The 15,066-nt window shown below is 32.8% G+C and overlaps 1 protein-coding gene across 3 annotated transcripts; it reads right to left on the bottom strand.

Annotated features, from left to right (window-relative positions):
• Positions 1 to 2,172: 2,172 nt before the first annotated feature.
• On the bottom strand, positions 2,173 to 8,253 carry LOC112790801 (probable WRKY transcription factor 20). Of its 3 annotated transcripts, none has more exons than XM_025833373.3 (6): positions 7,591 to 8,253; positions 5,995 to 6,174; positions 5,126 to 5,675; positions 4,853 to 5,018; positions 4,615 to 4,773; positions 2,173 to 2,968 (listed from the first exon to the last, which is right to left on the bottom strand). In XM_025833373.3, the coding sequence occupies exons 1-6, from the start codon at positions 7,852 to 7,854 to the stop codon at positions 2,485 to 2,487; spliced, it is 1,803 nt and encodes a 600-aa protein (XP_025689158.1). In that variant the 5' UTR covers positions 7,855 to 8,253; the 3' UTR covers positions 2,173 to 2,484. The 3 variants fall into 3 exon arrangements, with proteins under 3 accessions (XP_025689158.1, XP_072091764.1, XP_072091761.1); XM_072235663.1 differs by lacking the exon at positions 7,591 to 8,253 and adding an exon at positions 6,641 to 6,876; XM_072235660.1 differs by lacking the exon at positions 7,591 to 8,253 and adding an exon at positions 6,359 to 6,815.
• Between the last annotated feature and the right edge of the window lie 6,813 nt (positions 8,254 to 15,066).

Raw genomic sequence — 15,066 nt, 5'->3', positions numbered from 1 at the left:
TGAAGATGCTTTGTTTAAAAGTGTGACTTATTTATTTAGCCACACTTTAAACAAAGACAACACTTTTATATATATTAAAATCTAACCATCCAATCTATCATCCAAGGGACAAAAAAAAACATTTTCACATTAAGACAATTATAAAATTTTCATTGTAGTATCCACCATATAATTATCCTGGTTATCATTGCAAGTCCTCAAATCGAAATTACGGTTTTACAATTCAACCCTATCTTATTTTATTCGCGGGCTAAGAACAACTCAACGCTAACGCTACCCACGGTCAACCCGCAGGTAATTTTACAAAATATATAATATTATTACATAATTTAATAACAAATAACACAATCGTCTCATAAAACAAATATAAATAAAACAATCGTCTCATTAAATGTTTAATTTTATATAAAAAATCTTGCTTAAATTAATAAAACAAATATAAATAAAATATGATATAATGTTGTATTTATATATTACTAAAATGAAATTGTTTTTATATAAATCATTGATGATCTTGTTTCAATAATAAAGACCTTTTGCACGCATGCTGCCACTCCTAATTTCGAGTGTGTTAAAATCTTCAACACAAACAAGTGTTTTTTTCTTTCGAAATCATAATATATTTAAAAGAATAAATTATTTAGAAATATTTTAAGTATATATATTTATTTAAGCTGGCTTACGCTTAATCAACATACTTCATGTGGATCTCACATTTTATTTAGTGGTAGAGATAGATATATCGATTTAGTATACAAAAGTAAAATAAATAAAATCTCCAAATTATTTTTCGTTACATTGCAATTGTATCCAATGATAAATTACTGGCACATGACAAGCTTGGCCAGATCATGATATTGTGATTACATAAGGAAGATAATGATATAAGGAAAGTAAACTTAGAATATTGAAAATTAACTTGTGGCAAAAATAGTAAAAATTCGTGTCTTAAAGATTGTGTGTGTGTCACAGCTCTAATGAACGATAGAAAATGCATCTTCTATGAACTCTAAACAATAACCAAATACCAGATGTTGGAATTTTCCATCAGGTACACGTTTGTAGCCCATAAGGCCCTTCTTCCTCGCCAATTAATACGTTCTATCAGGAAGTTTTATATATTTTATATATAATGCACGGCATTAGATTATAAATGTAGCTAACCAATATGAACTGGTCGAGTAGTCAGCTCACTCATTTGCAAAAGTTCAAATCCTGCTTTGTGTATATAACCACCCATTGATCAACAGCATACCCTTAAATAGGATTTAGATCTGTGGCAGATTAATCCTTGACTTGTCGGACTAGAGGATACCATGAAAAACCAAAAAATTATTTATAAATGTAGCTAAGAACAATTAGATTTAGATGTGGACCATGAAATCTACTTTATAATTATTAGTTTTCCAGATATATGAAGCATACCTACCAATATTAATTATTAAATACTAAAAATCTCCCCTTCAAAATCACAAGCTCAATCAGGTATGATAGATTCCATGTCCTTTTCAACGGGATAGAACTGTGTTAAATCTTTAAACGGAAGAAAGTAAACCTCTATGGCTCTGTAAAATACTAGTCATACTCATATCCTTTACTTCATAAGTGCAAAACGGGAAAACACACCAAACTGAATTCATCATTATTAAATATTAAGACATATCACCTACTTTCACAAAAGTATCTGAGTTGCACCAGGTTTCACCTGGTTCCTGGTTCTGGCTCCAATCTACATAAACTTTTCAGTGTGTTCCTCACTCGGGTATGCATAAAATAGGATGAGAAAATCACACATTCATGAAACATCCAACTTCAATATCATCGTACACAAAAACCACCCCCCAAAAAAAAAAAATCAGAAATGCAGATTACATTACTTATATTGAAGGTAGAGAGAAATAGAGGTTGTGATTACCAAAATTTCAGAAACAGGCTAAATTATGCTTATAAATGGTTGAATTAAAACACGCTTACAAGGGTCCTGGATGGAACTTTGACATCAGCTTCATATTCGTACAGAAGAATTTGTATATAATATAATTATACATACAACATTTAATCAAACAGCTACAAAGTTCCACTAAGGAGCAGCTCTCACAATAGTACTGATATAAACACAGAATATCTGCATTTTCAAACATAAAAGAGCTTGTGATGTTATTACATTTAGAATTTCAGAAACGGGCTAAAAGATACTTCTTATAAATAGTTGAATTCAAGCACTTTTACAAGGGTTTTTGTTGAAGCAACTTTGATATCAGCTTCATATTTGTACAGAAGAATTCGTATATAATTATACAAACAACAATTAGATATAGCAGAAGGGATGCAGCTACAACTACAAATAGTGATATAAACACTAAAGAACTATCTGGCATTTTCAGACAGAGAATGAGATGCTTTACCTTTAAGCTTTACCCGCCAAAAAGAAGAAAGCAAAATGATCCTCAAATTATTTTGTTCTTTTTTAGTAATTTAACAATACTACGGACCCGTTAGTATTCTTCCCATGTTCTGCGGGCAGGGATAAGTAGAGTGGTTCAAAGATGTACTATCACTCAGATTTTCTCTAGAACCATATGATGGAATTGAACCGTTATTTAGAACACCGAAGTATACTGGAGCTGAGGTAGCATGGACAAACTTGAAACTGGAATTGCTTGTGTGAGTTTGGCTGCCTCCAAATTCAGAAAGTGGCACTCTCCCTTGCCCACTTGAGCCATTTTCCGCAGCTTGGTTAAGGCCCATCCCAAGATCAAGGCTAATCGTATCGCTTTCTTCTGGCCTAATTCTTGCCTGTCCAATGGATGCAGCTTGTCCTGCCATGTCATGGCTACTATTCTTTGCAGTTGGTACATCATGATTGTGCTTACCTTCATATGTGGTTATTACTGCTTTCGGATCATGAGATGCTCGCTCCACATGCTTTCTAACAGGGCAACCAGCATTGGTGCATTTGTAGTAACTCCTGAATTATAAAGTAAGCATATAAATAACATTATACAGGAAAAATAAAATACAATCAGGTAGAAATTTGTCAAGTATATAAAATGAGCATAAGGCAAGCTAAGGTTATTGAGATCTAGGTACACCAAGTTATGATTAAATTAAAGTGGAAACCCTAGGAGCAACAATTTTAGATTGTACAATCTACAGTAAGGACAACTTCGTTACTAATATTTCCATTTCCATAAAATATAAGGAATGTGATGAATGAGGGTGGTGGCAATAGCAACCACTCTTCCATTCTTGATTTCTACAGATTATCACACCAAAACTGATAGCAACTTCTGAGCCAAATGATTCCAAAAGATGGCATCACCAGCAAGAATTAGCTGCAACATTGGGGCCAACTACACCAAATCCATAATAAATCTAACCAGATGTCTTGACATACAGGTAGAGATTATCATAAATATTTTGCACTAAGAACCGTTGTTTTGGCAAAAAACTATTAAAATTCTAGTGTTTGAGTTGACGTCGAGTAGAAAAGCATCAATCTCTCTACAATATTAGTTGTCGCCTTATCTAAAACTTTACCCAGGTGCTTGAACTCCATTTGAAATGTATGATAAAGAATTTCAGTTAAAAGTATACATTCGGCAACCCTGCCAACCCCTTTGTTCAGATTCTGAACTAGACTCATACTAGTGCATAATTTGTATTAGTGTATATGAAACATACCATATAACAAAAGAACATTTCCAAAGCACAGTGCAGTAAATTCAAAAGTGGAATACCAGAGGGCTAGCAGAATTTATTGTTTTTTCCCCGGCAGTTAGCCAGCAATGTTTAAAAGTGTGAGCTAAAAGTATGTTGTTAGATGACTAGACTAAAGAAATTGGGCTGATGGCTAAAAATGCTGGCAAAAAACAATAAATTTTGCTGGCCCTTGAGCATTTCTCAATTCAAAATTAGACCAAATTACATAGGAAGGCCTCTCTTAAACAATTGAGATCAACAAGACAACAATGATAATCAAACTCTCGATAGTTTTGACTTAAGTTTGTCTCATCCCCCCCCCCCCCCAAAAAAAAAAAAAACCCCTTTAGCTATTGGGTTAATCTACTCTTCTTACTGGGGTTTGCTCAAGTCTTCTCTACACCTAATTTAGCCACCAAAAAGCAGAGTTCTATCGTTCTACACTAGGTGCTATCCCAACATCTGAAAACTGTTAGATCAACACACTAAGTTTTATGGTATCTGAGATCGGATCCTCATCAACCGCAACTTGTAAGTATCTTTTTGCAGTATTAAAGTAAACTAAATTATGGAAGTTCTGCCAGTTAAACCAAAAAGCATTTCAAGTAACTTTTAGCTGAAATAGGATAGAAGTTCTTAATTTGAAATTCTATACACCAAAATTTTGGCTCAACAAAGAGAAAGAAATTCCAATTCCCAATCCTTGCTTAAGCTCATGTTAGGTTTTAGAATATGTACCATTATATAATGCAACATACAACTGTTTGCTATACTAGAACCACAAAGCATCATCAACCTTGCAAAATACTGCAATAATATATATGAAATAACAAAAAGGGATTGATGAAGGACACATTTTAAATAGTTTATGATCAATTTAGCTTCAATTGTATCATCAACGTAGGGGCATACCTAGGATTTGGATTGCCTCTCACAACCTTCTGCCCATACTTACGCCAACGGTATCCATCATCCAATATATCAACCTCACTCAGAGTTTGTACAACAACCCTTGGCTCCCGGATAGGCTTAACTACAGGAGTGATATCAGCACATCCAAGATCCATTTTTCTGCTCAAAACAAAACTTTCAATCAGCAAGGAAACACGTTAAGTAGAAAAGCCTAGAGTTTTGGTCTAAATTGTCAAACCTTCGTTTGGAGAAAGGATCATCATCATCAAGCTCATCATTAATCTTATTTGATGCAAGCCCTGCACCCTCTGGACTATCACCACTTGCTGCTCCAGGTGACAGCTCTGGAGTACTGCCGGGCTCAGCAACATGAGAGACCTGGCCATATATATTGGATACCTTGTCTACAATTCAAAAGATAAAAAAAAGAGGGGGCAGGGTGCCACATTAGTTACTTAAAAAATAATTAACAACAAACTTGGATCAATGAGAAGCTTCTAGCCTGCATTACCATCTCGACCAGCAAAAGAAACCTTATCAGATCTCTCATCTTGCATTGACATAATACTTCCAGCAGAGTATCGGCGGTTTGGTTGAGGTTTAGGATGATCATGTGTTCCCTTGTAAATTATCTCAGTGATTTGCCCATCATGAGAACGTTCAAATAGTTTCTTCACTTCACAGTTGGGATGTGTACATTTGTAATAACTTCGTGGAAATTCACTTCCTTTAACAAGTTTTTGCCCATATTTTCTCCAGTTATATCCGTCATCAGATACTCTGTCAGATGCAACCGAAAGTCCATTGCTCTTACTCTCAACTTGTGATGCTTGAAGCCCACTGGCTGTGCTGCCCCCGTGGTTAAATTCATCCATATCGACTTCAACATGAGAACTAGCTCCTGAACTAACCATTTGAACAGGTGATGATAGACTTAATTCATTTGAAGTTACTGCTATCTCACTTTTAACTGATGGTGACGAGGGGAAACATGGGGCTTTTCCTTGAACATCTATTTGAGTAGATTTTTCATTTACATGGTTGTTGAAGTCCGCATTAACCTTAAAAATAAGTTCATAGTACAAGGTAAGCACTTGCAACCAGAAATCTTCAAAACAGTAGTATTGAGACATGAACTACAAATCTGTTTCCAACTAACTCTTCCACCAAAACAATGAAAAAAAAATGGTTAAGATGGTGAAAGACTTAAGGAATTTATTTAGATTGGCATCACTAATGAGTAACAGCAAGATATTTAATTAATCATGATATATTGATAACACAGAACACGTTAGGATAAACAAACAACAATGCTTAGTTCATGTGTCCACATTATCAATAAGATATCCCCAGTTTTAGCAACATCAAGTAATTCATTACCATATTTGATCTATTGTGTGCTTTGAACTCAAAGAAGCTCGATGTTCTGTCATCAACAGTACTGGTATTGAAGCATACAGTGGTTACAGGAAATGTAGTAGATACAGCAGCAGAAGTCACAGAACCATGCCCTGTTTGATGAAGCTTAGAAAGGGAACCTGTAGTTGGTGAAGGTTCAACCTGCAAGGCATACAAAAACTATTATTACCTACAGCCCCCTGTCTGCAGCAATTGCAGAATTAAGACTAATCATAAAAATCAAATACAGAAATTAGTATATAGTAAAAAAAATGAGTCATCAGCTAAACAAAGCAAAAGCAAGGGAAAAAGAAGAAAAGAACAACACCACTAAGTTTCCGAATACCTGGGAAGCCTTAAGCCTAAGACCCTAAACACTACTCAATGGATCAAGCATACCAGTAACAACAATAGACAATATAAATTTGTTGGGGTCAACTCCACAATGGAGCATATTTGTCAGCTGCATACACAAAAAGACCCAACTACAACTGACCATAAGCGAAGTTCATAAGTTTCTCCTCATGACATCCGCTTATTGTTTGTTGGTGTCTCTAGGACAAAAGACAGCACACTACATCATCTGTGCAAGTTATTTATACACACAAATCGGGAAACCCATTCTCACATGAATCTTGCAAAGGATTCTGCACAAATTATGACCGCCCAGATAATTAACATCCAGCAATCATGTGCGGATACAAAAGAAAAGAAAAATCTTGACACACAATCTTTGTGACATATATATGCGGTTGTTCCATATACATAAATGGCAAAAGAAGGGAGTTATCAAAAACTAAAACAAAGGAAAAGGGGTAACATCAATACGAAAAAAGAGACTCATGATGTGAAAAAACAGCACCACACTAAAAAAATGAAGAAAATAAATAAAAAAGAGAGATAATGTTTAGTGATTGATAGTTTCCTAATTGAAAGTCATATTCCAAGAGAATACCGTACTGAGCATAAAGCAACGAATACATAATTCTATAAGAGCAAGTATCAGAATCTCACGGTCCCGAAAACACAAGCTACCCAATAATAAAATCTACCAAGTGAAACAGAAGACAGAAAAAGGCCCAATTCAAAATGTCACCAGATTAGACAAGTATAAGCACTAACACTGGAATTTCGAATATTTATTTTCGTGAAACAAACAGCATCTTCAACTCATCAACAATTAAATCACATCACTTAAGAGCCCCAAAAAAACATTAAAAAGATATTCCTAAGAAAGAATAATAAATAGCCCAGAGATGCTGCGTTTGGATGGTGAGAGCATTTTGCAAGAAAATTATAGAGAAATAAACATATTTTAGGTATGCCACTCACACTGAGTGAACTTCACTTAGGTCAAGTTAAGAAAATGCCATCTCTGACCAAATTGAGTAGAAAATTATAAATCAACTAAAGAGGAGGAAAAATACATTTCATTAATGAATTCACTTAATCTTTTTTTTTTCCTCCTAATTCGTTTACTGATAAACCGGTTACATAAAAAAACTTAACCTTCATCATCTACTATGCCAAAAACAAAACCCTAGAAAAAAAATGAATAAGAAGCGAAGCTTCACTGACCTTCATGTTGGAAAGCAGCACCGGAGATTCGAGAAATGACGTCGGACTGAGTCCCGGAGGAATCGTGACGCACGGGGACCTCGAGATCGGGAGCTTTGCCGGAGACATCAGCTTGTACCTTGCACCGCCGGCGTTGGCGGACGATGTGGCTCCGGCATCAGGCTGTGGAAAATATCGATTCGGATCCTCCGATTGCAATTCCGCGGCGTTGCCGGAACTGCTTTGCCGGAGCTCCGTGAGTGAGTTTTCTTGGGCGGAGTCCATTGTGGTGGAGAGAGAAAGAGAGAGTGTGTTTTTGTTTGTGTTTGGGATTTCAGTAGTCGAGTCAAAGAAGTACGAAAGGAGGCAAAAGCGGAAGGGCAAAATGGTAACTACGTAAGAGAGCGTCTCCCTGGGTTGTGTTTTTGGTGCGTGCTTTTTGTGTGTGTGTTTTTGAAGGTTCTGTCAGAGGGTGAAACGCAGTTGACTTGTAACATTGGATCTCTCTGTTCCGTGTTAGTAGCTTGTGTTCCTGTGAGGCTGTGACTCTGTTCTGTCTAAATAGCTTGTCATTTTAAACGCTGTCTGTGCTTTGAGTTCATGTTCAAATGTGATGAATTCATTTGAGTTTAATTTGTATGTATCAATAGTTGTAAAATATTGCGTTCAGCTAAATCTGTTCTCATTTATGCAATACATAGGTGATAATATATAATTAGATGTGCATATAAAATTTTGACTATATATCAAGATTAAATTTTTAATTTAAGAAAAATATTTTAGTTCATAAAGATAATCAAATGATATTTATAAATTGTATAAAAGAATATCAATTTTATCTATAGAAAAGAAAATATATATTTTATGTTGAACAATAAAATGAGATAAAACACAATATTTGATTATAAAAAATTTTAATAAAAAAATAAAAATGAATCTGAATCTTCTATTTTTTTTAAAGCTACACAAACTTGCTACAATATAGTAAGAGGTCTCTTTTTCTCGAAATAAATCTATTTATTTTTTAATATGAAAATATTTATATGGACAAAAAAGTTTTTTTTTTAAAGTATTTTTTCCCAAATCTAAATAGATCTACACTATCGTATTAAAATTAATCATAAAAAAAACCAAACGCATCATAAAAAAAGAGTAAAATATTATAAAAGGGTTATTAAAATTGAACCTAGAAATCAATCTAGGTAAGAACAATAAACAAAATAAAACGAGTAGAGAAAGAGAGAGATGGATTGAGAAGAAGAAGATGAAAAAAGGAAGAATCGAAAAAGATACTAGAATAGAAAAAAAAAGGAAGGAGAGGCCAGAGAGAAAAAAAGAAAAAAGAGAGAAAAAGACTTGAAGTGGAAAGAAAAGTGAGAGAAAAGTGGTGGAGGTAGATGACGGCCAATTCTACTGATATAGTAGTGGTATCAGCAGTCCTCAAATTGCATTTTTTCTGTTATTCACACACATGCACAGATAGAGAGAGACAATATAGTAGTGGTATCAGCAGTCCTCAAATTGCATTTTTTCTGTTATTCACACACATGCACAGATAGAGAGAGACTGTGTCTGGAAGAATCGTGAAGAGTTGCACTTCTTAATTTAGAGAGAAAGAGAGAGTATTGTCTTTGAAAGAGTCGTGAAGAGATGCACTTCTTAATTTAATACTTGAAGAGAGAGCACTATATCTGGATGAGTCGTGAAGAACTGTACTTCTTAATTAGATGTGCATATAAAATTTTGACTACATATTAAGATTAAATTTTTAATTTAAGATTTTTTTACTAAAAAAAAAATTTAGTTCATAGAAATAATCAAATGATACTTATAAATTGCATAAAAAAAATCATCAATTTTATCTCTAGAAAAGCATATATATTTTATGTTGAACAATAAAATGAGATGAAGTATAGTATTTGATTACAAAAAATTTTAATAAAAAAATAAAAATAAATCTAAATCTCTTGCTTTTTTGAAATTACACAAATTTGTTGTAACATAGTAAGATGTTTTTTCTTTTTGAAATAGATCTACTTATTTGTCAATCTAAAAATATTTTTACTGACAAAAAATCTCTCTCAAAGTATTTTCTTCCTAAATCTAAATAGATCTGCACTATCGTACTAAAATTAACCATAAAGGGAACCAAAAGCACCATAAAAAGAGAATAAAACATTATAAGAAGGTTATCAAAACTTGAACCAAGAAATTAATCTAGTTCAGAATATTAAACAAAATAAAACAGGTAGAGAGAGAGAGAGATGGATTGAGAAGAAGAGGATGAAAAAAGGAAGAACCAGAAAAGACACTAAAATAGAAAAAAAAAAGGAGAGGCTAGAGAAAAAAAAGGAAAAAGAGATAGAAAGAACACAGAGAAAAAAACTTGAAGTGGAAAGAAAAGTGGGAGAAAAGTGGTAGAGGTACGGGGGACGGCCATCGCTGTTGATATGGTAGTGGCAACGGCAGTTCTTAAATTGCATCTTTTCTATTATTCACATAGACAGACAGATAGAGAAAGAGACTGTGTATGGAAGAATTGTGAAGAGCTGCACTTAATTTAGAGAGAAAGAGAGAGAGAAAGTATTATCTTTGAAAGAGTCGTGAAATACTGCCCTTCTTAATTTAATACTTGGAGAGAGAGAGAGAGAGAGAGAGAGAGAGAGAGAGAGAGAGAGAGAGAGAGAGAGAGAGAGAGAGAGCTATGTCTGGATGAGTTGAGAAGAGTCGCACTTCTTAATTTAATACTTGAATGCATAGTTATGAGAACCAAACCGGCAATCGACCTGGTTAGACTATCGGGTCACTGGTTCAATTGGTGAATCACAGGTTGAACCGGTTGACTCGGTCATAATTAAATAATTATATAAATTTTACATTTTTCATAATAATTTTTTATATTAAATTAACTTATTTTCTAATTTATTAATTAATTAGTATCTATTACATTATTCAAATATATGTTAAAAAATATTAATATTAATATTAATATTAATAGATGTCATATAATTATTAATAACAAAAATATGTTATAATTAATAAAAAAAATTTGCTTATTTTTTTAATTTATAGATATTTAACAAAGTTTAATATTTATTTTAATAATTATATATAATTAAAAAAAATTAATTTAAGAAAGGACAAATATAAAATAAAAAATTAAATTAATATGAACAATACTCATTAAAATAAAAATATAAAAGAATAAAAAATATCTTAAAATAGTATGACTAAAAGAGTAAATATATAAAATTATTAATTAGGATATATCTAATAGTTTGTAATATAATTATAAAGAGGCACCATATAATACAAAGACTAAACTTGTCTTAGTTGTTGAAGGCTCTTTTATATATTGAAGGTCCCAAGTTCGAACTCAATAACCAGCAAATCATTCAAGTATTTGTGTGATGCGCGTGCTGCAGGCCAACCGGTCCAATTCAAGTTTGACCGGTTTATTTGTTTGTTTGATTAGAATGTTAATCCAGATTAATTGCAAAAGTATCAAGATTTGATCTATGTACTAAAAATGTTCATTTCTGAAGAAGAGGTAACAGATAAATTTGGGGATAGACTATCATCAATTTGATTATCATCTTTATCTTCAATAATATTTTCATCTTTATACTTCTGAAGAAGAGGTAACAGATAAATTTGGGGATAGACTATCATCAATTTGATTATCATCTTTATCTTCAATAATATTTTCATCTTTATACCGTGTGAACTCAAAATCTGTTTCAGAATTTTGTCGAATAAAATTATGAATAGTTATTGTTACACTAACTATTTGAACTTAAGTTTCTATTTTAAACTTTGGCATACGACTCAAAATTGTAAATCTATTTTGAACTTCACCTTAAACACTTCATTACCATTTGCAAATCCAGATGAACGTCCAAAATTTGGAAGATGATAGCATTCATATCTATATGGACCAATATATCCAACTGGTGTTAGATATATTGAATCTATTCAATAATATTTACCTAAAAAAAAGAATATTTTTGTCATATCAATAATAAATTTTAAAAATATAAATATTTTATAATTATGAGAAAAAATTATACCTGTGAAAAGATATGAAAAATTCATACTAGGCATTGAGATTACATCTTACAAAACACAAGTATTAGGAAGTTTGTCTTCCCATCCTGGTAATGCAAATATAAAACATATGTTCCAATCACACACTGTCATCACATTTTGTGTTAGAAATCCTTTCCTTCCGATAAATTTGGCTTGTTCATTTTAGCTAAACACACATGGAATATGAGTACATTCAATGATTCCTATAGCATTTTTAAAAAATAGCCAATATCGTTGATCATTTTGTATTTTGGTTTGAACTTTTCGAAATATAGGATCTAATGGCTTTGTGTATTTGAATGTTAACTTCAAGCAAACAAGTAATACTTGCTTAAAATGCCTATTCACCGTCTCTCCTGAATGTTGAAACCTTTTTTGTATCATCCTATTGTCAATTTTATGACCAACCATATTTAAGAACATCACAACCATTTCTTACACTCCCATTTGTTTAGTGCTCTTCAAACCATGTTCAATCAACTCTGCACACAACTGAATAAAAACATGTTTTTCCATTCAAAATATTTTATAACATTGAAGGATGACCTTCCAAAATTTTTTAAACCCATAAATGACCAGTTTTTTCACTAGTTCTATGTGGATCTTTGCAAATATATTTAATTTTATATTCACCAATCAATGTGCATACTTCATCAACTTCCATTAAATCATCTTTTATAATGGAAAGTAATTTAGCTTTATCATTAGGGGTGTTTACGGTGCGGTTTGGTTCAGTTTTTTAGAGAAAAGTCATCCGATCCAATCGTTTAATTTAACTGCGGTTCGGTTTGGTTCTATTTTTTTATCGAGATCATCCGAACCAAACCAAACCAATTAAATTCGGTTTGATTTGTTCGGTTTTTTCAATCGATTAAAAAAATGTCATTCTATTTCACAAAGCCATAACATATAAAAGTAAAACTACATCCACAAGAGTAAAAAAAGTCTTAATACAATGAAATTCAACGATAAAAGAAATTATAATACCACAATTAAAATTATTAAAAGTTTAATAGTCTATACAATAAAAGATAAAAATAAATTTTCAGCAAAAGACAATCATGTTTTGGTGTTCTCTCCTGCAAAACTGCAAAACATCTTTTAACAAATCAACCTGAAATCAAAAGGCAAATAATAATAATAATAATAATAATAATAATAATAATAATAATAATAATAATAATAATAATAATAATAATAATAATAATAATAATAATAATAATAATATAGCACCAGTGATTAACACAGATTGAGGAGATGATATCTTTTACAATGGTACCTTTGTTAACAAGACAATTATTTTTAATAGTAATAATGCAGATGAAATAGAATGCAGAATAAATTTAAACTAATAATATCTCCTTTCAAATGCACCTTCAAATTTAGTTAGTACATTCAATCAGAAAAGGATTCAAGTGCTCAACACAAAAAATATCAAATTCAAGCAAGCTCATATAAAACTTTCTGTCCTTATATCAAGTTGGATGATTTAGAGTCTGGGTCTAAAGGGATATTTTTGATATAGGCTGCATGAGTTTGAGTTAACTTTAGGTAACAAATCTTGCTTTATAATATGCATTTCTTAAATACTTATGTTTCAATTTTTGTATTTTAATGTTTTAAGCTGAATTTTTCTGCATTATAGTTGAAAGTATAGTGACATACTGCTGATCTTAACATGATATAATCTACACTCATAATTAGCATGATATATAAATAAACAACCAAATAATTAAGGGCATGCACAAATAAAGAATCAAATCTCTCATATACACATGTAAATCTTAACATCTGCATTGACTTTTTAGCCCTGTATAAAACACACACACTTATGTAAAATGTTTTAAGAACCAGCCTGTAACAACATGACCTGATTCATGGAAAGCTTGCTCATCACCAGGTTGAAAAAATAGATATATTATTAGAAAAACTCTTAACAATTATTACAATAAACTCTAACAACACATATAACTTGGAGTAGAATGCTATTCTCCACACAATCTATCCACGGTAAACAAATTTAGAAATTCATTAAACAACCAGCAACAATACCAACAAAAGTAATTCATACCGTACAAAATCAAAATTCTGTTCTTATTATTCAAATTTAGCTGAGCATACTGATTTCAATCTAACCCTATAAAGATCCAGAAGCTCCGAAACATACTAAATCACTTCAAAAGTAATTCGGTAATTCAACACTCAACAGAACAGCAAAACAAAACACAACAGGGGCAGTTTCAATAATTCAACAACACAAAACAAACACCAGAAGCAGTTGAAGCAATTGGAGATGAAGTAATGAACAAGAAACAGAACATCAATTCCAGTCAAGTTACATACCTGACTCAGTTGCTCGGGCTACATATCTGACTTGAAACAGTGCTCTGTGTCCGTTGGGTGAGTGGGTGGTGCTGGGTCCGACTTGCGAGGATGTTGCTGGGTGTCGGGTTCTCTGTGCTACTGGAGTACTTGACTACTGGGTGCGACTTGCGACTTGCGAGGGAGGTCCTGGGCATCTGGGCGCTGGGATCTGGCTGTGGATGGCTGTGTACTGGGCTGCTCTGTCCGCGAGGAGGTCCTGGGAGCAGTGGAAGGGCGGCGATGTGAGGAAAGTCGCGGCTCGGCGAGGTGGTGGGAGGAACGGTCCCTCGCCGGCGCTGAGAGGTGCAGAGAGCGAGGCTGTGCTGAGACCTAGGGAGAGAGCGGCTAGGTTTAGTTCTTCGTTTGGAGGTGGGGCTTGGGGATTGCTGGGGGGTAGGCTAGGTTACGTGCATTTGGTGGTGGGGTGGGCTTGGTTTTTTTTAGGGTTTTTTATCTTCCCGGTTCGGTTAGGGTTTTCAATGTTAGAACCGAAAACCGAACCGAACCGTAACAAAAATAACAAAATACATTTTTTTCGGTTTTTTCGGTTTTTGATTTGTTCGATTTTCAGTTTTTCAGCTCGGTTGGTCGGTTTAGTTCGGTCTGAATCGATTTTGAACACTCCTATTTATCATTGCATTTTTTTCATTGTCTTCATTCTACTTGTCCATGAATTCTAATTTTAAATCTAAACCTGTACAATATATATTACAATATAATTAAGAATTCAAATGTTTATTTAAAAACAAATTGACAACTAAATTTACTAGCAATATATGATAAAATAAATAAATAAAAGTAGTTCAAGACATACATCATACATTAGTTTATAATCATACTATGCATATTATATGATAAACATATCCAAAGCTAAGGGGTTCTCTGTCCCTCCTCTGATCCACTAACTTTATCTCTTTTGGTTTTTTAATTTATATGTCACCATTTTTAAAATTGAAAAGGTACGAAGAGTTAATAGAATATTTATATAATATGTATTAAAGGACTAAAACGCAAAATACGTTACATGTTTGACTTAAATTAAGC

Source organism: Arachis hypogaea, chromosome 1 (assembly GCF_003086295.3).
Source record: "Arachis hypogaea cultivar Tifrunner chromosome 1, arahy.Tifrunner.gnm2.J5K5, whole genome shotgun sequence".
NCBI classification, from domain to species: Eukaryota; Viridiplantae; Streptophyta; class Magnoliopsida; order Fabales; family Fabaceae; genus Arachis; species Arachis hypogaea.
This window is presented reverse-complemented; position numbering and strand designations above follow the sequence as displayed.